This window comes from Lissotriton helveticus, chromosome 10 (assembly GCF_964261635.1).
Source record: "Lissotriton helveticus chromosome 10, aLisHel1.1, whole genome shotgun sequence".
NCBI classification, from domain to species: Eukaryota; Metazoa; Chordata; class Amphibia; order Caudata; family Salamandridae; genus Lissotriton; species Lissotriton helveticus.
In genome coordinates this window covers 600,523,319-600,549,731 of record NC_136071.1, presented here as the reverse complement: position 1 = coordinate 600,549,731, position 26,413 = coordinate 600,523,319, and the positions used below count along the sequence as shown (strand labels likewise).

Below are 26,413 nucleotides of genomic sequence, written 5' to 3'. Positions count from 1 at the left end.
GATGTCGGCGATCTTGCGGTGGAAGAACGAGGCGAGGGAGTCGCAGAGGTCTTGTGACGGAGTGATGTCGTTGGTGCCGGTGCTGGGGTTGGAGAACTCCTTGACGATAGTGAAGAGCTCTTTGCTGTCGTGGGCGTTGTTATCCAGTCGTTCCTTCAGGGATTTCTTCTTGGTGGTGCGGATGAGCTGGTGGTGCTTGCGGGTAGCGTGTTTGAGGGCGGTCATGTTGTCGGTGGTCCGGTCGAGGAGCCAGGCTTTCTCGAGGGTGCGGCAGGTCTTCTTGGAGTCCTTGAGGTCATCGGTGAACCAGGATGCCTTCTTGCTTCTGGGTCTGCTGGGAGGGTTCTTTAGTGGCGCGAGGTCGTCGGCGCAGGCGGTCAGCCACTGTGTGAAGATGCGGGCTGCTTCGTTGGGGTCCGTTGTGTTGGCGGGTGGGCTCTGGCTGAGGGAGGTGGTGAGCTGGTCTGCGGTGATCTTGCTCCAATTCCTGTGAGGTACCTGTTGCGGGTGGTGGTGAGTCGTGGATCTTTTGAAGCTGAAGTGGACGCAGCTGTGGTCGGTCCAGTGGAGTCCGGTGGCATGGCTGAAGGTGATGTACTTGCTGGAAGAGAAGACGGGATCAAGCGTGTGGCCGGCGTAGTGGGTGGGGGTGTTGACCAGTTGCTTGAGTCCGAGGTTGGCGAGGTTTTCCAGCAGAACGGTGGTGTTGCGGTCCTTGTTGTTCTCCAGGTGGAAGTTGAGGTCCCCGAGGAGGATGTAGTCAGTGGAGGGGAGGGCGTGCGGGCTGATGAAGTCTGTGATGTCTTCGCTGAATTGTGTGCGTGGTCCCGGGGGTCTGTAGACGAGGGTGCCTCTGAGGGTCGTCTTAGGGTTGGTGTGAATCTGGAAGTGGAGATGTTCGGCTGCGGCGAAGGAGTCGTTGGCGTCGGTCGTGATGCGGATGGTGTTCCTGTGGACGATGGCGATGCCACCTCCGGTCTGGTTGATGCGGTCCCTCCTGATGATCTTGTACCCGTCCGGGATGGTGATGGCGATGTCGGGTGCAGAGGAGGCGTTCATCCAGGTTTCTGTGAGGAAGGCGACGTCCGGTAAAGTAGCGTCAAGGAGGTTCCAGAGTTCCACGGCGTGTCTGTGGACGGAGCGGGTGTTGATCAGGATGCACTTGAGGTGGTTGCTGCTGGTGTTTGTCTTGGCGGGTGCGGGGCAGGTTCGGAGGCAGGTGAACTTGCAGGTGAAGGGTCCGTGGGTGCGTCTCGGGGTGGCTCGGCAGCAGGCGTGGGTCCGGCCGGCATTGAGTGAGTTGAGAGTGGCGGCGTCGTAGGTCAGTCGGGTCGTCTTGCCTCGGCGGGGAGGGCCAGGGGTCCTGGCGCTGGGCGCGGGCCAGGCGCGGACGGGCGTAGATGAGCTTACCTTTGGCACACCTTCGGCGCTCAATCGGTGCTCCCGCTGCGCGCGTCCGCTGCGCGGTCGCTCTGGGGGCGTCATAAGTAAGGAGCCGGGAGGGAGGAGCAGCTGGGTGGCGGGAGCGGGGCGGCGAATGGAATCACAGGGGGGCGGGGCCGCAGGGAGGCAGCGGCGGGAAATTCCAAGAAGCAGCGGGAAATTCCCAGGAGCAGCGGGAAATTCCCAGGAGCAGCGAGCGAAGGAATCTGCAGGCAGGAGGCGGCAAAGGCAGGCAGGAGCGGCAGCAGTGAGTGGGGCGACCAGGCCCTGTGGAAGGCTGAGCGGTCACCACCAGACAACACCAGACTTGTGGAGGGAATATGGCTTTTAGAATGGGTGAATGTGGGACTCTCTGGCACCTGTAGATCCTTTTGCCTGTATGCCTACAAGTGGAGGATTACATACTTTTAAATAATTGACCCTATAGTTGGATGGGTAACAACTCAAACTGGTACACTCAAGTAGTCAGAGTAACTTGTAAGTTACATTGATCAGTGCCCCAGTTGGACCAATTCAAAATAGTCTTTATTTCAATATTTTTCAATCATAAAAGACATTTACATACTTGCCCCCCCACACAACTGATAGTAAAATCCACAATTAATCATTTCAACTTTATCTAAAAAAAAAAAAAAATGTGCTCATCAAATCCATGATTGCAATCTTTAAATATATTATATTAAAAGGAATAAAACAGTATTAAAAAGAAATTCATTCAATGCCAAATACATCAGTCTCATAGCACTTTTTACAAAATCGAATGGCAACGTGTAGCAGCGGGCCCAGGGGTTATTGCAAACTCATTTTGCGGGCCCTTATTATCCACATCCAGTGAAAGAATTTAGACATGGCTATAACAACTGGCTGAGAGGTATCAGTTCTTAAAATCCTAATGGCCTCACTAGCAGTTTTGAGGCCTAACTGAACACAAATCTGTTTTAGCCAGGATCTTCTGGATGCGTTATATTTTGGGCAGGCGAACAATACATGCCCAATGTCTTCCCTTTGTTCAGGACAAAAGGGACACACCGAACTTTGGTTCCCACGCCATTTCGCAGTTAAAGCATTTAATGGTAATGTCCCCACCCTCATTTGATGGTACTTCTTCCGGTCCCCTGGGATGGTAAGCCAATCCCAATAAGGTTCTAGGGCCGGTACATGCTTGAGTTCTAAGAAATCAGTTGTAAAAGATGGTTCGATGCAGCGACCAAAGCTCTTTGCCCCAACCATGTTCCAGTACAAATCGCGAAGTGTTTTCTTAGGTGGGAAAACATTCCTCACAGGGTCATCCCATAATGGAGATAGACCCATAGCCATGTAAATTGCTTTCACCTCCCTCATCCATGATATTTTATGAACTTTATCCGAGTCTCTAACCTCGAGGAAGCCCTGAGCATACTGGGAGAGTTCCGGGGTTACCCACAATCTCCTCCAGTAAGCAACCGATCTATATTTGGCCATATCCTCGAAGCTGTGAGACCGTAAGTCATAGTGGAGAGGTATCAGGGGAGTGGATACCGGTAAACCAGTGATGCTGCGCAAACATTTATTTTGGGCAACCATCAACTTTGTAAGGTTGCTGGGTCCCCAGAGTTCAGCCCCATAAAGGACCGCTGCTCCAACCTTGGCATTATAAATCTTTAAGACCGGGGTAATTGGCCTAGTGTGTGATGAGTAAAATTCCTTGGTGAGTGCTCCTGTCAATTGTGCATGCCTCGTGACCAGCTGGTTGGTGTGCTGTTTCCAATCTAGCTTGGATGACAGGGTAATACCCGGGTAGTTAAAAACCTGGGTCTGTTCCAGTTGTACTCCGTCCATAACCACCTTCTCTCTAACAAGTTTCTGTTTGTGCAAGACCATGAATTTTGTTTTGGCTCTATTAATAACAAGACCATGGTCTATACAGAACACTTCAAAAACTCCAATGGCCTTCTGAAGACCCTGTTGTGTTTTCGAAATTAGTAGGGTATCATCCGCAAACATCAACAGGGGGATCAGCTTTCCGCCCAACTTGGGTGCGTCGGTCGGCTGTTGCTCAAAGTACCTGATCACCCTGTTGATGTATAACGAAAAGAGGGTTGGGGCTAGTACACATCCTTGGCGTACTCCCCTTTCAATGAGGAATTTGTCAGTTACGCTACCCTGCTGATTCCATCGGACTTGAGCAAAATTATCCTCGTGCAATCTGATTAATAACGACAGGATATCTATTGGGATGTCCTGTTCTTGTAGGGCTTTCCACAACTTGGCACTAGGGACCAAGTCGAATGCTGATTTAAGATCAACAAAGGCTGCAAAAAGCATACCCCCCCCCCCCCCCCCCAAGTAACACTACACGCCAGTATAATAAAACAAATCTAAAAACTTGATGAATGGTACTGGTATGGCTGCGAAACCCTGCCTGTAAGGGCGACAGAATGTCATTTTCATCTATCCAGCCATGGATACGCTGCAGCAGAAGCCTCGCCACTACTTTTTGTATGCATGCGATAAGGCTAATAGGCCTATAATTGCCTGGATCCGAGCACTCCCCTTTTTTAAAGATTGGAATAATCTCAGCTCCCTTCCAGGACTCTGGAATAGGCGAACCCTTCACAATGCCATTGGCTAGCAACTGGATATAGGAAGCCCAGAGGTCCTTGTCATGCATAAATAGATCTGCAGGAACAGAATCCAAGCCTGGGGTCCTCGCTTTTGGGATGTTGTTCAGAGTTTCTAGAACATCGACTTTAGTAAAGGATAGGTAGCTAGCACTCACAGTTGTATTCAGAAGTGCCTCGCACCCATCTTCATCTTCATCCTCAGAAGCAAACTGGGACGCATAATGGGAAACCAAGCGTCTGGTGACACATGGTTCGTGGGTTCGCCTCTTTTGGCCCCCCTTCCCCACTTAACCATATCCCAGAAGGAGGACATAGATCTTTCTTTGCTGGCTCTCAAGAGATCCCTCCAGTAACCATCATCCCATTCACCTTTTGCCCTGAGTTGTGTTTTTTTGTACACAACTCGGGCATCCTTTATCTTGGCTATGTCTTTAGTCTTTACTGCATCTGACAAGGACCTGTAGGCAACCCTGCAGGATTTATCGTACCATTGATCCTCCTTCCTTACAGGCCTACTCTGTCTTTTAATAACCTTTTTAACAAAGAAAAATCTCAATTTATTAAAAAACACATCATGGATCCTACTAACATTAGATACCGGAACCTCCGCAGTGGAGTTACTCCTTAGGTCTATAATGGCCTGGATGGTTAAATCCCTCATAGCTGCAACACTATCTTCATTTGTTACACAATTGGACCATCTGACTCGTCTGTGGTCATTCGAGAGGGCAATTTCCACACTGTCCCTCGGTCCCTCACTTTTAGGTAGATCAATCAACCTAAATAACAAAATTAGTGGGTCATGGTCACTTTCAGCCCGTGGCTCTATCCACATATCATCAACACAGGACCAATTCTCCTTGTTAGTGAGAATGTAATCAATACGACTATGTGATGTGCCATTGTTAAAGGTAGGGGCACCCTGTTTGTCAGAACCCGTTCTTCCGTTAGTGGCCCGTAGCCCATGCTCCACACATAAGACTTTGAATTGCAATGCGGCCTCTGACCATCTTTTAATAGGTATTAGGGACAGCTGAGGGATTTACAAAATATAGTCCTCTTCCACCGTAAGGTCTATATCATAGTTATCTAGGGGTTCAAAACAACAGTTAAAATCACCAGCAACGATAACATTGCCGTTCAAACAATATTGTTTTAAAAGTATATCTAGCTGGTCAACTGCCTCAGTGGGTTTAACGCCTGGAAGCCCCCTTGAGTAAATATTAAAAATAAAGAGGTCCTTACAGTGTAATCGTTGGAATTTGACTAGCAGGATATCAGAGCTATTTGTAGCCAACTGGAGAACAGATTTAGAAGTGTAAGTATCCTTGCTTTGGTTCTGGGGCTACCTGCCATGTTTCCTGGAGGAGTATTATATCCTTGGTATCCAAGAAAGCTAGCCAGTCCAAGGATGTTGCTTTGCTTTTTAAGCCTGCGACATTCCAAGACACCAAGGTAGATTGAGCAGAAACATTACCATTGGGTAGTTCCGTGCTAGTGGGTTGACTAACACTACACTCTTGGGATGAGATACTTTCACTCAAACTATTCTCTGTTACCACCAAATTTAAAGTTATTTTTGCATTTGCACTGTTGGTAGTATTGCAAACGGGTGGATCATTAAGGTCATTCGTTCCTTTTAAGACCACTAGAGTATTTTGTTTGCTCATTATTTTTATCTGAGGTGTTAGAATATCACTTGCCGGGATAGATGTCTGAGCTATAGGATCTTCCACTTGGTGATTACCAGTTGGTATGGATCATGCAGTCTTGCGTCCCCTCTCAAGTCAGTCACAATCGTTTAACCCCGATAAGATCCCACATCTATTTCCCAAATCCATTCCCCATTCATTAGCTAGAGCCTTTGCTCCCCATCTGTTTCTCACAGTGTCCCACACTGGACCCGGGGTCTTGGGGAATGTTACATTTTGCTGTTCACCGTAGAAAAATTTTAGAGTGAGGGGGACAACAGTCCCACTTCTTCTTTGGGGCGGAAGAATATTAGTCAAGACATTGGGTAGGACAGCCGGATGGGAAAAAGTCACCGCTACACAGTCTCCTTTGAACCTTTTTGGTCGATTCCCAATCCAGGCAACCCTTTTCGCTGTCTTGATTTCACCCGCTAGCTGCTGTTTCCCTCCTGGCGCCATCTGCATGTTTCCTGCTAGCCAATGCAGCGCCTTACTGGACAGTGATACTGGGGATTCCAGTTGCCCACTCGCCAGAGGCGGTACATTGGCCAACACCAGTACCACTGGAGAGGCTTCCACTATAAATTGGAGGGAATCTATTTCTTGGCATGATACCGGCGGAATATTTGATGTTGCCAAACCACCATCTGTGGCCACAGAGTGATTATTAGTGCTTATTGGAACCTGAGCCGGGCCGATTGATGGCGTCGGGCCGCCCCCCTCCTCTGTTGCACTCACAACATTCTCCCCAGTTGCTTCTACCAATTTTGTAACTAGTGTTGCTAGTCTGTCAACCTCACCCACAACCTTACTCTGAACCCCACCCATTTTTTTAATCTCAGCGTTTAGTTTATCAATTTTGGCAACCATAAGCTTAATAATGGACTTAATTTTACATTCGAACATTTCGGCTATCCTATGGAACAGCTCATCATCCATAATGCGTTTTACGCTATCATCCCCATACTCCACACTTTTAGCCTTGGTTTTCCCAGGGGGTGATGCCCTTTTCCTCCTTAGACCTGATCGTAGACCAGCTCGTTTTGGCTGAGTCTTTCTGCATGTTCTAGCTGGTCGGGTTTCCTGTTCTGAAGAAGAGGGATCTTCATCTGTAGTTTGGACACGTGTCTCAGGGTCAGGATCGACTTCATTTTCTGGGTCGGTCACGACGAAGATTTCTGAATCTGCCGCCGGAAGAATGTTTTGATCGTAATTATCACCTGCATGTATGTTAATATCTATCAGGTCAATGGGGGCATCCAACGATGGAATATCTACCTGTGAGGATGCTTGAGTTGGGCTCATGGGTTGGAGAACAGGTGACTGGCTTAATCCCAGTGACTGTCTCCTTTCGCTGTTTATTTTCGAAACCACCTGAACCAAGTAGTTATCTAGAGTGTTGGAAGTAGTTGGGGCTGCTTTTTTAGGCATACTGAACACTTAGTAAGTAAACACACTAAGAAAAATATATATAAAGTCACAAGTTCAAACAGTGCTAAGGGTGAGGAAGTAGAGTGCTCAACTTACATTCCCATATACAGTAGCGTAATGGGTATTTGTCTTATTTCAGAGGCGTGGAATAAGGCCCAGTCCAGTCGCAGACAGTCTCGGACTGTCTAAGACTGTCCGCCCTTTGTCCGGGCTTCGTCCGGGCGTTCCCGCTCGCGTCCCGTGAGGCGGGGCTGGTGATTGTTTTATGCGCCTCCTGGCGCTTGGTGGTGACGCGGCAAACCTCAAGGGCTGCTGGACAATGGAGTCCGCCCCTCGCCGGTCTCCTCACAGCGGCCCCGCTCTAAGTTGGAGAAACGGCAGGGCAGCGGGAGGCAGGCGGAAGGTCCGCGGGCAGAAGGCTGAAGGCAAGTCCTCACGAGCGGCTAGCAGGCAAACAAAGGCAGTGATAGTCCCCCGCTCAGTGGGGCTGGTGATTGTTTTATGCGCCTCCTGGCGCTTGGTGGTGACGCGGCAAACCTCAAGGGCTGCTGGACAATGGAGTCCGCCCCTCGCCGGTCTCTTCACAGCGGCCCCGCTCTAAGTTGGAGAAACGGCAGGGCAGCGGGAGGCAGGCGGAAGGTCCGCGGGCAGAAGGCTGAAGGCAAGTCCTCACGAGCGGCTAGCAGGCAAACAAAGGCAGTGATAGTGCCCCGCTCAGTGGGGCTGGTGATTGTTTTATGCGCCTCCTGGCGCTTGGTGGTGACGCGGCAAACCTCAAGGGCTGCTGGACAATGGAGTCCGCCCCTCGCCGGTCTCCTCACAGCGGCCCCGCTCTAAGTTGGAGAAACGGCAGGGCAGCGGGAGGCAGGCGGAAGGTCCGCGGGCAGAAGGCTGAAGGCAAGTCCTCACGAGCGGCTAGCAGGCAAACAAAGGCAGTGATAGTCCAGTTGGACCAGAATATCCTGCCTGCTCAGCTCCACCTCTCGGAACAGTCAGTCCCGGAATCCAACACAGACAGCTATAGGAACACTATTACATTGTACGTCACTGGAAAAAGGAACTTAGTGGCAAGTAATTGCGGACAGGCTCTGGGGAACTTGCAATACAAGACATACATATTTTATGTAATATACAAGCAGAGGTTGTTGAAGTCCAGGAAGATAATAAACACACATGGACTGTAATAGAATCCTGCGGAACGCAGGTAGTTCGAGTGGCCCTGTCTGCCTTGTAACTGAGTTGTGTACAGAGAGTACCTCTGGGCAGTCCCCTGATTTCTAGTTCTTTGAAAGCTGGGCCAATCAAGGATGACAAACTGGATTTGGGACCAGAAAGTATCTGCATATTGTTGGTTCCCATCTTCAATGGCAGAAGTGTGCTTAAACTAAGCAATGTGCTTAGAGTAATTACCAGTGATTCAGATTAATTCAAACATTTTCACAAGTAAGTGTATCTACTCTAGTTCAGTCTGCTTAATCTTTAGTGGTATGCCCAGATGTGGTTCCTTTTTTTCCGGTTGAAACCTACCAAAACCTACTTGACAGTGCAGCTGTCTGGTGTGCTAACATCTTGGGGACATTTGAAAATCCTACCAGGGAAACATTCCGCTCATTGCTCACCATTGTCTGTGGTTTGGAACTCACAATTGTTTGTTTTCTATTTGGTGGCTTTATTTAATTTAGACTGTCCCAACTTGAGTTCATCCCTCTTGTGGAGGATAGCCTTTTAATCATATTCTTCAATGAGTGCTCTCTTTCTGTAAACAGGCCTTTAACTGTTGTTTTTATCTTGTTACATATGCTGTAGATTCAAAGATACAGATCAAATGTCAAGGTCTATCTTCCGAGGGAGCTTGGTGTTTACTTTTCTTTCTCTGACTTAAATGTGAGCCGATTATGTGACAATCTTGATCTGAAAGTAAGGCTTTTTCCTAGAACACAACAAAATGTAAATACCTGTTGATGAACTCTGCCGATATTTCATAATATATCAGAATCAGGAAATCACAAATGAAGCACAGCTCTTGTAATTCCGAAGTGTGGTGGAAATAAATATTTTACTACCCTTAAATCGATACACTAGGTGATGACATTTGCACACATTGTTTGTACGATGTATACTTTTATCTGTAAAACTGTGTGTCTGTGCAAATGTTATGGTCATTTTAATTGAAAATGTGTTATCTGAAATGGCAGTGTGCTACCACACCATGCAAATTCCACTCTACGCCACTCCCCTCTACATCATTCTGTGCCACTTTAATCCATTCTACAACACACCACTCCACAACATGCCACTCAACTCTACGACATGCCACTCAACTCTACGACATGCACTCTACCCTATGACACACTTCTCCATGCCCCTCGTTCAACGACTCAACACTCCATGCGGCAACTCTCTGACACGACGCTGCACTCCACAATGCTGAACTCTTGACACTCCACTCTACAACACTGTACTTCAGTCTATGCCGCTCTACTCTGTGGCACTGTACTCCCCTCCACTCTACTCTACTCCACCCTGCTCTACCCCATCATACTCTACTTTACTCTATGAAGCCCCACTCTACAACACTCTACTCTATGCCACTCTTCAACTCTCTCCAACACTCTACGCAACTCCCTCTACTCCACTTTACTCTGACACACTACTCCTCTCTACCCCACTCTGGTGATACTCCACAACACTCTATGCCACTCTCCTCTACGACACTCTAATCCACTGTATGCCACTCCGACAGATGACACTCTGCTTGACTATGCTCCACTCAACAACACTCCACTCTATGATTCTGTACTCTACTGTATGCCACTTCACTCTAGGACAATCAGCTCCACTCTACCACACTCTACTCCACAATACTCCACTCTACTCCCTCCAAGAGACTCCATGACACTCCACTCTCTGACACTTTACTCCACGCTATGCCACTCCACTTTATGATGATCTACTCCACTCTGTTACTGCTCTCATCCAGTGTATGCAACTCCCTGTATGGCACTTTACTCCACTGTGTGTTACTCCACTCTACTCTACAACACTCTGACACTCTACTTCACTCCATCCCACTCTATGACCTTTCACTCCAATCTGCTCCCTCCACGGCATTCATCGCCAAGCCACTCTACGCCATGCCACTCTGTTCCACGCTACTTCATTCCACTCCACTTAAATCCACTCCATGACCCTCCACACCACTCCACTACACAACTCTCCACACCACTGTCTTCTACACCGCAAACTTTTTTGCCATGTTGAACAGCTGACACCCTGGTTTACAGCATGGCTAAAACAAATTGGCAAAGCCAATAGCTCTTGCATAGGTGAGACCTATTGGCTTTGCCAATGCTTTTTACATTTTTTATTACTCCTGAGATTCAAGTAGGCCATCACAGAAAAGGCCAACAAGGTCAAAAGCAGTCTGGGATTTCCTGTGTTGTAGTTGATAGCGGATATACTCTTGCGGTTCTCCTAGACTATGCCTTTTGGGGAACAACTTATCAGCATATGGTTGGTTTCAGACAAAGATGAAAAAAATTAAGGCAAGGCCTGTCTCGTCTTCTCACAAAGATCACTTTTGGGACATGGGCAGGACTGATTTGCATAGAAGATTGAGCCAAAAATGATGGAATTCGTTATAAGTAGTTAGCAGTGGTTGGTTGAGTTAAGCAGTTTATCAATTACTGTTTTGCTGTTGATCTAATAATGCCAAAAAATTCCAGAGAACAGAGACTTAACCTAGAATGGAGGGAAAGGGGTAGTGGTTAAGTCCTGGAGCATAATCGGAAGTTGTCTGAGGTTTGCCTTTTCAGAGTAATTGCGCCCCACTTCACCACATTTTTCCATTTCTCTAGTTTGACTCATCAATGTGCGTGCCAGACTGCGACTATCCTCCTGAAGGAGCGGCGTGCCAGCCTCAGTCTGGGCTGAGCAACTCCGCTGCCATGTTTCTGCGGTTAATGCTGGCACAACTCGGGACATTAAAATACAGCTCTCAAGCAATGCTGGCAGGATCTTCTCTAGAGTTTGTGCTTACCTAGATAAAGATGGCCAAGTAGGCCCTTCACATTTCTGGAAAAGCCACAAGGAAATTAGCAAGTTGTTCAACATAGGCACTGCACTCTTTTCTGTGACTATTAACAATAGTACAGTTTTCAAGACACATGCAGACTTCACAGCTACAGGATCCATATCTCCCCAGCCACCTCCAGGCCATGAATCTGCATGCCTGGCACAGATGAGACACAAATAAATGATGAAGAGATTGCTCTAAGAGGAACATTATCAATTTGATAAATGATTCACAAAAGAGGTCCAGGATATTATACCACACTTATTTGAATTTCGGCAATTTTGTTGGCATATGGTGCGATGATCAAAGGAAACAAGACCCCATAGTTTCATAATGTGTGAAAAAAACTTTCCACAGCAAACAATTACAAGAACAATTTGATCCGCACATAGTAAAGGTAAATGATTAGTTCCACCAATTGCTGTGATTCACACATTCCTTTATTCTTTAAATTTTGTTCACCTTTCTTCACAGTAGCCAACGCGTTCGTCCTATTTAAGGACTTTTTCAGGGCTCATCAATTTCCATTAAATTGTATGCGTGTTCCTTCTTCTCAGATAAAATACACCTTGTAATACCTTTTTGGTATCTCTACGATATTGAGATCCCCAGTGAGAAAAACGTTTATCCTAATGTTTCCTTCTATAATTCTTTTCGGAGAAGTGGCAGCTTCGGTGGCTGTGCCTCTTTGTTTAGAATCCGTAGTTGGGATGATATTAAACAGTATGGCTCCTTAAGTAATATATGGTCATTGTTGACTTGTGAATCATTAGATGTGTTCCGGGCAAAGTGTCCCTCTATCGGCGTTCAGCACTGGGGATCTCAATATCGTAGAGATGCAGAAAAGGTATTACAAGGTGTATTTTATCTGAGAAGAAGGAAAGCGCATACAATTTAATGGACAATTGAGGAGCCCTGAAGAAGTCCTTAAATAGGACGAAAGCGTTGGCTACTGTGAAGAAAGGAGAACAACATTTAAAGAATAAAGGAATGTGTGAATCACAACACTTGGTGGAACTAATTCTTTACCTTTAATGTGTGCGGATCAAATTCTTCTTGTAATTATCAATTTGATGGCAGGGGCACTCTGATAGTGTTACGTAGTAAATAAGGTTTTTGATGATGTTATGTTAGAAGCTGCGCTCAAAAGCAGCCTTCAGACTGCTTAAGGCCTGTATGAAAGCAACGTGTACATAATACAAAGTTAACATCTCATTTGCCTCACCTGTAAGAAAAAAATCATCTCTTTCTCAGTTATAGGGTTAACTGAGCTTCACCTAAAATGAACATATTTTAAAATAAGATTCAGGTTACCTTGGTTATCACTTTTTAAGCATATTTTTCGCTGGTACTCAGGTAAAATGTGCAACTAATATATTTCTATTTGTTAATATAATTATGTTGTTAAGAGTGAGTGAGCCTTGAGTTGCAGCCATATACTAGTCTCGGTATCAAACTTTCACCTTTGTGTTCTTTCACAAACGGACACCGAGAAAATAATCAAGCTTCGGTTAATTGTTTTCCATGGGTAAAAGGCTTTTGCTATCTATCCCGTCACCTGCCACCACAGGCAAATGTCTGGGTGGGCCAGGTAATAGGGCCAGCTCCTGCTTTAGAAACAAGCTGTTAGGGTGGGGATGATACAGCGTGGCCCTGTTGACACCAAAACAACAGGAACAGAAGGTGTATTTAAACCGTATTTTGATAGGACAGCGACTATGGTTTCACCTGTCGAGCATCAAATGTAGATAAGCAGTTTATTTTTTTAAGCTACCCATTGTCAAATCAAATGTCTTTATTCGATTTTACAGATAAAACCATAAAAGACATAAGATATCATTAAAATTAACAAACGGGTTCTCATAGTGAGACTAATTCATATTTTAAAACCCCCATCAGATAGCGTATGAGGAAAAAACACAGAAGGAGAGTTTAAGAACTGTAAAAACATTAATAGCTAGATCTGGCTTTATTGTCGCTGTTCGTTATTTTGAGTTGTCAGGAGACCAAAAGATTCAAACTCGCTGAGATCCAAACTAGCACTGCCTCCTGGGATCTAAACCCCCTGACACAGAAGAAACTTACTTCATCTGTTTCTGCTTTGCACTTTTAGAGAAAATTCGCCACCAATGTCAGATCCTTGGAACTTGGGTATCAGAATTGGAAAAGGCAGTAGTGTGCATGGCAGAGACAGGAAAAAATCCTGAGGTGGCTCCCTCATATGTACGTCTGCCACCTTAAGTAAACCACTGTCCGGAGCATTTAGCCCCCCAGTTCAAAGGGACATTACTTTGCAGCACCTTATTACATTTGAAGGTACATAAGCATACACTTTTACTGGATTTTTACAAGTCACTCGATACCTTCGTCTTCAACCATAGTAGAACGGTTAGTAGGGTCATGGTTACTATGTTTACTATAGATTATTTCATTCACCCATGAAGATTGGGAAGCTGAGCTAGTGACAGCAGTATTAAACTGGTAACCTTTATATTGGCCATAGTTTTCAAGCTGTCGTGCCAAGAATACTTGTAGGTCGAATGAATCTGCTAGTAAGATGGTGTAAAGTAAAAAAATGTATTGTGCAGTTAATTAAAACCTTTACAAATGATCATCTCATGTTGCGTATTCAACAGGTTAAAACAGGATTTAAACCACTGTTAGAGCACATAAAATAGCAGGAATCCCTGGACTCCTGAGGGGATTGTGGTCATTAAGCTAATAAAATAGTACAAAGCGAGCAAAAATGTTATGCTCAGTGACTCAGCCGCATAGCAAAGTGGGCGGCCCTTGTTGAATAGATACTTAACAGTAGATGAAAAAGAGCAGAGCTAGGTACAAGGATGCAAGAAAAGTGCAGAGTGCAAAAGCGGTTTGATGATCTGTGCAAAGTTATTGTGAAAGGCCTGGTCGACCCCCATAAAATTCGTTTTTAGATAATCACAGCAGTTGGCCCGCCCCTACTGGAGAAGATGGCCCCAAAAGATCAACAAGCCATCATTTTCATGGCTAGGGCCAACATGGAAGGTGCAGATAAGAGCCAGCACAAGTTATCCCTAGATTGCTGCCATTATTTGCAATATAATACCACCGGTACAGCATTGAGATTCATAGCATACCTCCCTGTTTACTCATGCGGTAAAAAGTGCCATGTGCATTAGAAAAGTGAATATTTAGAACAGGGTGAATGAGAAGGGCGTAAAGCAAAGGGCAGCAATGTGCATAGTGCAAAATGGAAGAGTTTGGCCTGTGCAAGGTTAGTTAGTTGGTCTGATGTTAATTGGCTTAAGCAAATATCCCCCAGCCCTCCCCTCTCCCCCCCTCTTCCTCCCCAACCCCCCCCCAATCAATTTTTTACAAATATGGAGAAAAGGTCCCAAGTTGCTAAGGATGTTGGCTCTTAGCAGTCCTTAGGCAATCAGTGTCATGGCCAGAGCCAGCATGAAAGGCGTAACTAGAACGACAGCGGTGCTGCCGCAATGTTTGCAACGTTCCTCCTGGAGGCTCTCGCAGTATAAGGTCCCAAATGCGTTTTAGAAATGAACACACAAAACAGCTGATCCGTAGTCCCTGCTGGTGTTCAGTCTGAGCCATCCACAGTCATTTGCATAGCCGAGGTCACATGAAAGTTGCAAATATGAAGGCGGCACAGAAGGGCCCCAGATTGCCGTCGATGTGGAAGGTTTAGGACCAAGCGTTTGATTCTGTTAACGTTTTGATGAATATGTCGGGCTGATTTTGGTTGGTTGCAGGTTCTGCAGAGAAGGAAGTATTTGCGGGTCCCGATTTCGCCACAACAAAACAAACGTAACTGTGTTGACCTTTAGTGTGGTATCCTCGGGGTTCAGGTTGGTGATTGCAGATCCGAACTCCCAAGCAGACCTACTCTGTTCGAATAATATATTTTCTTAGCTGTAGCAAAAAGGCTGCAGATGCAAAGTATATGCGAGATTGTTTCCCGAAGCCGGAGAAGCAGCACAGTGTGCCTTGAGTGGCAGACCGGGAGATGAGTTCGCAAATTCCACTCCCCCAGCCGGAGTGCCACAAGCCTGGCTTTTAGCCAAAGCGGGCAAGTTTATGTGATGTACTTCTGTTTGTTCCAGGGGTATAACAATGAGTTACTGCTCATGCGTGCGTGCAAGCGTGTGCTCAGAGCAGCCATGTCTTCTATTCTGGACAGTGTTTTTGCAGAAGTTGCTGTAAGCTTTTGAAATGCCTTCTGTGGCAGATGTTTCTCCCATGCCTCCTTGAGGGAAAGTTTTTTATTTTTTCTTGGAAATGGCGATTAAATGAGGATCCGATGTTATCTAAGTCATGCCAGTAAGATGGTGTAGTGATAATCAGGAACTGCTCCAGAGCTTTGTATGTATCAAGCAACTCTTTGAGAATAATATTGACAAGCTAGTTCTCGTGCATAATGCATAATGCATGTTCTACAGAGATTTGTGTTCAAACAGCTGGTCACAGATTTTAATCAGCTTTAAATATCTTAAATGATTAATTGTGCCTGTAGCAAAACAAGGTGTCTAACTCACTGGTCACATGTCTGAAGCTTAGTAAAATTACACTGTGGGATCCAGGATTTGTTTCTGATCTCCTCGTGTAAGCTGCAAGCCACGGGTTTCTATACTAGTTGTAGTGCCACTGAAGGCCTCCATGTGTCCCTGATAGGCAGAAATTCAAATGCTCCTCAGAATGACCATACTGAACTATAGAGTTCTGGCAACTTGATTCTGAGCTCTAAAACTCTGAAAAGTTGAGTCTTTGATGGTTTTGTTAGTTGATTGTTGTTGCCTTCTATTTAGTGACAATTTAAGTTCTGCAATTTATTAAGAACCCTTTCAAATTATGCAACAGCACTTCGTTTCACATTTTTATTGGTCTATAATTCATGTTACAATCCCTCGTATAGATTACCCAGACACCTCACCTATTTGCCAATTATTTGAGTTGGCAACTGTGATTCAGGTAATGTTTGTACACCGTATTCATAATTGGCAACATTTTTTTCAGCTAGATATTCTTAAAGAAAATCATTTTGCTCTTTTCATATTTAGCCTTACATTAGAGATTGGCCTCCCTAGTGATAGGTTTTCTTTCTCTTAAATTCCTCGGTTGTTGGGCGTTACCTCTATCGTTATAGCTAACTGTCCCTCTGCCGCAATTTCTCCTACAGCGTGGTATGATCTCTTTGACTTCGAGGACTTTTAAGTAATCAGTCAATCCTCTACATGGTGGCAAGGAATGTTCTATGTCAGACTCTTTAACTTTCCATCTTCTTGCTTCACAGATTACCCTTTGGTTCAAACATTTTCAGCCTTTAAGAAGTCCCTACAGTAATAATGGGTCGAATTAATTGTTGACGTTGCAGCATGGACTTTTTGCGATATATGCACCACAACTGTTAATACACCATTTCTGTATAAACTAAGTGCAGTTTCTCTGTCTGTTGCTCACTTCATTATTGTTTTACCCACTTCTATAGGTTATGCTTGTCTTTACACACTGTATTCACTGGAGCACGGAGTACTTTGAATTATAAAGTAAATTTGTCTCTTTGAGGCTGACACTTTGTCTCTTATTTCTTTGCAAATAATTTGATAATTGATTTAATTCATATTCAAAAAATTAACGATAACCATTGCAAGTAAAGGATTATAGTTGTTCTACATTGATTGATTATATGATTTACTTTTTTCACTTGCATCCATTGTTTCGTATACTGATGTTCTAAGTAAAGCACCTAGCAGATCTTTGGAACTAGGTTCTCACCACATAAACCCCGAAAATAATTATTACTGAATTAGTATTGTGGGCAACTTTGGAACTCGAGATGAATCGAATGTAATACTCGCAACAAGAGATGAAAAGTGCAGTGGTGCTCATTTGTGAACACTCCTTACATGTATTCCCCGGTCTTGTGCTGTTTTTGGCGAGGCGCAAGTGAGGGCAGGTGGTCGTTAATGATTTAGGATCCCTGTACTTTCTTTAATGTGTTTCCTTTGTGTGGCTGGGGATATTAGTAGGATATATAAGTTGGAGCATTCATGTTAAGATGGGTTACTTAATTTGGTTATTCTGTAGCATAAGTGTATTTTTTTCTAGGTTGAAATAGCGACGGAGGTAATTTATAGGTACATGATGTGTCTTCCAATGTGTATCTCCTTATGTTATGGTGTCAACCTTCAGATTGGATTTTGATTTGATGTCCCTCCACATTCTTCAGACGTTTAGCTCTAAATGTAAAACTAGATGTTCAAGAATGGTGCATATATGTCTTGCGTGTTTCTTCCAAACTTTTAGCACTTGTACTGGGAAGGAGGATTTGACCACTGTTTGGGATAGTGAAGAATTTGGGAGTAGGTCCATTGTTATACCCCAACACTCCACCTCAGAGGTACTAGAAAGATGTGAATCCATTTCTCAAACACAGATGCTGGACCTAGTAGCCAAAGTAAAATCGATCCGCATTACACGCCTTTCCCCTCTCTTTGCTCCAACTATTACAATTTTTTATATATAGTCCTGTTCCTCCAAAAATGAACGCGTTCCACAAGCACCGATAATACCACTTCAGTAAGTAGTGAAGACCTATGAACTAATATTAAGCATCATTAGAAGTAAATGGGTAGAGCTCGCAATGTTGTAGCATCTTTTGTCCCACCAGTTGGTTCTCGTCATCCTCAGATGGCAGACCTACCAAGTGCCCCGACAAGCCTTGCATTTGCAGATCAGAAATTAGATTCTAAATGTTAATGAATGTGAACCAAACAACTTGCAACTGTCTGAAGTTGTACTTTCTGCCTGCATTGATTTCCTTAGCGCAGTGGACAGAAGAAACATCTGTGACATGTTATTTTAAGTAATATTATCTTTTCTTCTCCCGCCAGGCTTGAAGACTTACTTGATATCTGGTCGGCGGACAAAAGAATGCAGTTGCAGCTGCTCTCAGACTATGCTTCCCATACTCGACTCTGGAGACAACTCAAGCTCATCGCCTGCTCCAAAGGCGCAAGGAGTATCGCTGCCTGAAAATACTGCTGACTCTGCAGAAACAACAAATCACCAGGAGAAGCCCAAGGTGAGTTGTGCAGAAACAATTTACAGTGAGATCGGGTGGAGCAGTGTTGTTCATTGGGTTAAGCTTTTTTGGTAGTAATGTTTGCTGGTGGATTCCCATCAGGAAGTCTACATCACAAAACTGGTATTTATATAGTGCATGTTGTCATTGATATCGCCTTGCACTTTGGTTGGCTGTCTGGAATGTATGTTTCGATGTAGCTCTGAAATGTTGTGCAGACAGTTTTCTGATGTACAGAAACTTGAATCTGCTATGATTTAATTATTTGTGTAATGACAACAACGTCCTTCAAGGTATCTGTAGTTGTTGTAGCCCACTGAACCAATTCATAGATAGTTAAATATCCTATCTGCTTAGTACATACATATATTCATCAATTTAATGGCGACCTTGTTTTAAGAAAAGTTTTTATGTGCACTTGTTTTAAGAACATTTTTTATGGATACTTATAGGTATTTATTTATGTATATAGTAATATATAGCGATGAACCATAATTAATCCAACAATTATACCTGAACAGGTTGCATTATTTACACTGTTCTCTGTGATCATGCGGTGAAGGTAAGCGACAACAACAAACCTATGGAAAAAGCCCTTATTATGATCGGTGAGAACGGAGATAGACCAAAGGATGGGCAGCAAATTGATGCAGTTATGAAATATTTGGAGCTGATAGACAATCAATGAATGACTACAAAAATTAACAAAACTCCTCACTTGTCATCATAATTTCAAAAACAGTATTTTCACTTATTTGCTGGCCATCCGGTTGTCTATTGCGGTCCTACTGATCACATTAAGGTGCCTTTTCCTCTGGTTTGTGGTTCTCACTCACCTCTACTGTGTGATCACCCGTCGTTGTTATATACTTCCTCCTTCCCAAGTCGATGAGTAGTTCCTCTGATCCTTGTTGTGATTTAATTATTTGTTAGTGTGTATGATAGCTGTTGCAACCCAAGGTAGGCCACCAAATGCAGTGTTTGTCAAACTGAGTTAAGCACTCAGTGGTTGTGATATTCGACCAATGTGTACCTTACTATGTTTTGCATAGTTTAGTGTGATTTGTGTCAACCATACCTATGCACATCGTTGTGGTGTTTGTGTCAGTAAGAGTCGTAACCCTTGACCATTTGGTTTTGCTTACTTTGAAGTTGACAGTTGTCCAGGACTTTAAAGTGGGTGGTGTTAATGGCTGGTAGAGTGGTCTTGTGTACTGTGCTATGTAGTAGTCTAACTACAGCAGTGTCTGTAATGTACTCGGAGCTCTTAGTAATAATGTCGACCATCCTGGCTCCACATGAGCGAAGTTGGCACAATGATGGGTCCGTTTTTTCTTTTGACCAGTATAAATATTATGCTGTGTTTAGTTCTGTTGGAAAGTGACATGTTGTCATTTGCTTTCCTTTAGTACTCTCTTGGTTTAACAAATGTGTAGTGTTCGGGGCTGCGAATGCTGAGGCGAAGGTTTGGTGCTGTATCTTGTTTAGTTCAGATTATTATGCTTTAGGTGTTGAAGTTATCTTAAGTATTGTTGGATGACAACATGTTACCATATATGTATCCCATGTTGGTTTTTGGAGTGTGTGGTGTTGGGATGTTTAATGATGATTTGTGTTCAACCTAATGAGTCTTGTGTTTCAGTTGCATTTATTGCTAAAGGGCTACAACATCTTGCTATCTGGCGCTGTGTCTCATTTCTTCTGATTGTGTTGTATGCGTTGAGGTGTTCTGTTTGTGTGTGGAATTGTAAAACATGTTGCCATCTTTTTGGCTTTGGTGCTGTGGTTGGAGTTGGTGTATCTGCCCATGATGCTTGGGTATAGGTTCGATGGTGTCTTTTCGTCATGGTCTATTGTTGGGGCACTCTTGTTAGTGGTTTTGTTGGAGAGACAATCGTTGCAGCCTATATGGCTTTTAGCTATAAGCCTCACATATAAACTGTGTTCTGTTGTTTATGCCAGTGTTGAGTGCTGAGGATTAGGACTGGGGACGTCAAGTGCATTAAAGTTTAGTCCGTTTATCCTTCATTGGCCCAGATACAAGATACAAGAAAGAAAGAATGTAAGGTAGATCAATGAGAACTTTCGGTTCCAGCCGCTGAAACTAATTACCAAACAAGATAACCTGTATATCCAACACACATTAGCAAGCACACAATGTATTATCTTGTCGAGCTTGCATGAACGTGTAATTCTTTTATTTCTATTACAAGAATGAGCACCAAAAATAAAGTGGAACTACAAAAGAAAACGTCCCGTCTCTAAAAATGGTGGGCATATGCTTGCAATACACATTATAATTTACAAGAAAAGTGAACCATCAAGTATCAATTTAATAGAATAGCATGTGTGCTTCCTAGCCTTAATGCACATCATAAGAAAACCAATTCCTATTGCACCAGATAAGGTACTATTGGCTTTTAATTACTGTAACCTGAAAATATAGTTTAAACACACAAGTATGAGGATGACTTAACAGTGTACTGGCACTGAACCACTGTGTTGTGCCACTGTAGTGCACTTCTTTTTAGGTTGATATGCGCATGTAATAAGGTAATGTGCCGTCACTCACAGTGCAAGATAATTATATTGTCTAAAGTGGACTGATACATTGCCCAATGCTGTGGTGAGTGGAATCAAAAGATGAATGACAGTTGAACAGACCTGTCAGTGAGGAGGGCTGATCCAATTAGCCTGTATGTTTGTATAGATGAATACATTAGTATTACTCAGGAGAAAGGCAGGGAGTGACAAGAGACCCTGCTGACTGGTGAGTGCTATACATGTATATGGAATTTTTTTAAATTTTTTTTTTTAAAAACCTTTATTGAGAAAAAGCAAATTCAAATCAGACACAGTACATCATGCAACATCGCAGTACAGTATATAATAAAGAAAACAAGGGGAAGAGCAGGGCCATCGTTCCATTACATGCAGGCGTCCGCAATCAACAGAGACAATCATGAGATGAGTGTCGCAGTTTTATCTTTTTTGTTTTGCAGTTCACCCTATGTGGGAAGGGTATGCCCAGACGTGGGTCCCTTGCTCACTACGCCACTGGAGTCAAGCTATCCTGGCTGAAGACGGCTGATAGCCAGAAACCGGTCCTAGGATGCTTGATTCCCGCCCAGGGAAGACATGGCTTGGCACTTTGGGCTGGACTGTTCCAATGAGGCACAGGGCCAAGACTGATTTGCATATGGCCATGTCTGAACTGGGGTGGCTTGGTGAGCAAAATAACAATGGATTAAACCCAGATTTGTGACTAGGGGTGAATGCTTTGCAATTGTGCAACATTCCGGCCATCATCTTTTTTGTTTTGCTGTTCACCCTATGTGGGAAGGGTATGCCCAGACGTGGGTCCCTTTCTCACTACGCCACTGGAGTCAAGCTATCCTGGCTGAAGACCGCTGATAGCCAGACACCGATCCTAGGATGCTTGATTCCGGTCCAGGGAAGACATGGCTTGGCAGTTCGGGCTGGACTGTTCCCATGAGGCACAGGGCCAAGACTGATTTGCATATGGCCATGTCTGAACTGGGGTGGCTTGGTGAGCAAAATAACGATGGATTAAACCCAGATCTGTGACTGGGGGTGAATGTTTTGACATTGTGCAACATTCCGTCCATCATCTTTTTTGTTTTGCTGTCGCAGTTCTATCACCACAAGATCCCCCCCCGAGGGAAAGCACAAACCGAGCTTAGTAGGAAATGTATCACTGAGGAATAAGGGGAGAAAGCGCCAGCTGCAGGGAGAAGAGGCAGTCACTGACCAGCACCGACGGCCGCCGCGGACCCGAGGCTGGCGGGGAGCGCGGGAGAGGCAGGGCCGCTGGGGTGAGAACGGGAAAGAAGGTAGGTAATCAAAGGGCCCCAAGATATCAACGGGTCGGGACCTAGCAGGCATTAGATCCCAGAACTCCGACAATAGAGCCTGGCACCGGGAAGGATCCTCAGCCAACTCTCAACCTTGAGAGCCGGCCTGCGGCCCCAGCACAGAGCCACCCTACGCCTAGCAAGGACAAGCAGCATCGATGTATATGGAATTGTAATTCAGCAAACCATCTAATGTAAGGTGGCTTCATTAAGACCTGGTCAAAGCAGGGGACACATGAGAAGGATACCAGTCATTATGGTCTGGCTTGCAAGCACTACTGTCGCCAGACAATTAAGTGAGCATCACTAGAGAGGAACTTTAGCTCCGCTCACATTTTTGGAGCCTGGAGTACATGTTTTAATCGGGTAGAGGTTGTGTGCATCCACCAAAAAGAAAAGTGAATGCCCTCCACGCACCTGTTGTCATTTTGTGTATTTATCCAGCTGCCTGAGCTTGAACTTTCAGGGACATACACTTGACACCAGAATGCTATAAAAGTGTCTTAGATAACTAGACAATTGATTCTGTTTTTTCTTTAGAAGCAGCACAGATGGGAAAAGGGCAGTCCTTAACCTACATGGATTTTTAGGTCTGGCCTGACAGTGCAACTGTCACCTGACCTTTTTACCTCCACCAATATTATTCAACAGTTATTTGCTTCCACGCAAATACATATTTATTCCTATGCTTGTTACTTGTAATGCTTCACATTACCAATCTGCATTCTCTTGAAGTCCGATCTTTTGGCCTTGCCAATGCTTGTTTTTTTGTTGTTGTTCTTCACAAAGGAGGGTGCTGGACTACATTTTAAAACCTTGCTGAACACTTTCCAGCAAATTCCACAATGGTGGACTGCACCCAGACAAATCAATTATAAGGTAATAAGGGAGTGCTGGTATAAGTCTCCCTCAACCACATACTGACTTCTTTTTTCCCAGGCGATGCTAGACTTAATGCAGAGTTTATATTTTAGAGGAGGGGATTGGTTTGGCGAGACCCTTTTGGTGGGGTTTTTAGGGAAGAAATTAAGGCGAGTTAGTCAGTCTGCTTGCATACAGGGCAACTCTCTTGTTTAAAGCAATGCCTTCTCTTCTTTGAATAAAATAAAGTTCAATTTTTCACAGTCTTCTCATTTTGTCATTAAATTCAAAATAAGCTTAGACAATACATGTCATAAAAGCATTGAGCATAAAACACTGGTAAGATCTTATAGACCACATCCATCTCAAAAACTTTACAACTGGAATTGCATAGTGGAGTGATGGGTCAGTGCACAGAGTTCTCAGGGCAACAGTATATGAACGAGTGCCCTTGTTCCTGCATGTCTGCGCCAACCATACTATCCGAGGGCCAACATAAGCAGGGCAGACAAACAATATGTGCAAGTAGGTTTCTTCTGAAACAGTGCAATTAGGGCATTTGTTGTTATCGGATGTGATCCATTTGTCATTCTAATATCTCACCCCTACATCCAATTCTTCACTTCCTTGTCCAGTCCCACTCATCTCAGTGTCCCCCTTTGTTCTTTGAAGTAGCGTTTAGGTGTCATAATTGCTCCACTAGCAGACAACGTAACTCAAAGGAGTGCCCTGGACACAATCAAACAATTCAGGACTGAAGTACACGGCTATCAGGGTCTTTTCTTTAACCCCTTGGCTGTGCCGGTAATTCCGCCGCGGCGCTGGGGGGTGGGAGGGGGGGCGCGCGTCGCCCCCATGCTCATGACGGAACCACTCCATCACGAGCCACGGGCGCGCTGTGCTTGTGACGGAGTGGTTCCGTCATGGCCCTGCCCGCTCAATAGAACGCTCAGCGCAGGTGTGAAATTGATGCTGCGCAGGCGCGGCGGCCGGGCCGTGACAGAACCACTCCGTCATTAGCACAGCGCGTCCGTGGCTGGTGACGGAGTGGTTCCATCACCAGCACGCAAATGGTTAATCAAAGGTCCCCCATAAGTAGAGGATATACAATAAATTATTATTTCTGATAGAGACTTCTAGCTGCCGATTCCTCACCTTTTGAACCAGGCATCAGACTGGATCCAGAAACGTTTCAGCAGTCGTTCTGTGTGACAGAAGGGGGCGGCTTGCGACTCCTTAGTGACGCTGTACTGCCCTGGAAATGAAGTGCAGGGCCTATATAGGCTTCACTCTTGCGTGCTCACATCAGTTCCTTTCTTTCTGCGTCACTAGATGCTAATCCGAAGTGCCCTTCCTCGTACTATTATTTATTTTATCTCTTGCCCTGCAAGTTCTTGGTTTGAGCACGGTTAAAGGTTATCTTTCTGCATTATTACGGCTGCCTGATCAGCCCTCATTGTTTAAATCACCCGTTGTGTTGCGATTTTCAAAAGGACTACATCAGTTTCCCACTTCTACCTTTGTGAGGCCAAAATATGATCCTAAACTGGTCCTGACTTATCAAAAATACAAACAGTTTGAGGCGCTTCACATCTGTCCTTTACAGCTCCTCACCATCAAGTTTGGTGTTCCTCGTCTGCATCACCTTGGCACAGCGAGTGAGTGAGCTGTAGGCTCTTAGTGTTGATCCACACTACACTGCCATCTTCACAGGCAAAGTGGTTCTGCAGACTTTGGCCTCCTTCGTGCTAAAAATCGAGACGCCATTCCACGTCGGTCAAACTATCACCCTGCTGTTGTATTATGCACTGCCTCACCCCTCTTAGGAGGAGAGACTTCTTGACTTGGACCCCAACACAGCAATGAGCTTCTACATAGATCATTCCTAAGACCATTGTTTGGACAATCAGCTGTTTGTGGGGTTCTCTGAAGCAAAAAAAGGCAAAGCCGTGCAGAAGAGAATTCTCCTCCTCTGAGTCATGCTCTGAATAAATATCTGGTACATATTGGCTAACAAGCAGCCTCCAGAAGGAATATGTGCTCATTTGGCCATTGCCAAAGGTGCTACCACTACGTTAGAACACAGAGTCCCTTGCCTCAATATCTACAAGGCAGCACTGTGGGCGTCCCGCCATACGTTCACAAAGCACTATTGTCTGAACAGTCAGGTTCTTTGAGAGGGGCATTTTGGATGCTTGGTCCTGCAGGAGGTTCTGGTATGAGCCCTCTCACAGACCCTCCTTCAAATAAGTGCTGCTTGGGTGGCTATTTGAAAGATGAGAAATCTGCAGCTAGAAAGTCTCCATCAGAAGAACAAGTTACTTGCCTTCGGTAACACTCTTTCTGGTAGAGTCTCTGTGTAACCACAGATACTCCCCATTGTCCCCTGTCTGAGACTGGACTCTGTCCATTTATGAGATCCCAAGTCTAGGAATCTGCATACTGTCGGCGAATTTCTTCTTGGGCTCTGGGGACGCGGACAGTCTTGAAATCAACTGACATCAGCGTGCAGGAGTGGCCCCATATAGCCCACACGTAATTTCTGGAGCAAAACAGCTTTAGTGCAGAGATACAACTGAAAGGTTTCCGGGTCTAGTATGGGGAATATTTAAAAGGTGGGGAATCTGTGGTTCGATGGAATCTCTTCTAGAAAGAGCGTTACCGCAAGTAAGTAACTTGTTATTCACAATGATGGATAGTTGAGTGAGCGTGTGTCCAGTGACCTGTCTGAAATTACAAGGTTCAAGGCGAAGCTATAGTTTGAACTCAGAGTTTACATTGTGCTCTGATAGCGAATCAAAGTCTTCTCCTTATCCACGAAAAGGGGTTTCCGTCCAACACCATATTCCTCTTAGATGGTTAAGCTTCGAGTTTTCTGCGCCATTTGACTGACCTTGGTCTATGTTACTCCTTGACAGGAAATAATCTCAAATTTTGTTGTCTAAAAAGAAAATCCATGCTGCAGAGGCTCTGTGCCAGGCAAGTGGATTACTCATCATGCAATATTCAGTTCAGAAATATAGAATATCTCCTCGTAGATGCAGGGTTTAGGTGAAATGGCTGAAAGAAAGATGTAAGGCTAGAAAACAAGGCAAAAAGCAAGGTAAGCAGTGAATGTGAAACATTTAGCAGATGCAAATCTTACCAGAATTAATCTTTCTTTATTTTCGTGATGGGCACAATTAGAAAATTATAGACTACCATTGTTCTATCTTAAAAAGGAGGATAAGAACATTCCCGGGTGCAGTCAGAATTATCTTTGAGGTGTGAGGGTGCCCCATAGGTATTTTTTGCATAAAATGCATTATCAATACGTAGACACAAAAGTTAGAGGTTGTAGGTTGTGATGCAAG

General features: G+C 44.7%; 1 protein-coding gene across 2 annotated transcripts in view; it reads left to right on the top strand.

Annotated features, from left to right (window-relative positions):
* The window catches only part of ADCY9 (adenylate cyclase 9), a 508,932-nt gene that overhangs the window by 261,588 nt on the left and 220,931 nt on the right, over positions 1-26,413 (top strand). For both annotated transcript variants that reach the window (XM_078663127.1, XM_078663126.1), the window contains exon 3: positions 18,134-18,324. In XM_078663127.1, the coding sequence (XP_078519253.1) occupies positions 18,134-18,324 (191 nt within the window). The remainder of the gene's footprint in view (positions 1-18,133; positions 18,325-26,413) is intronic.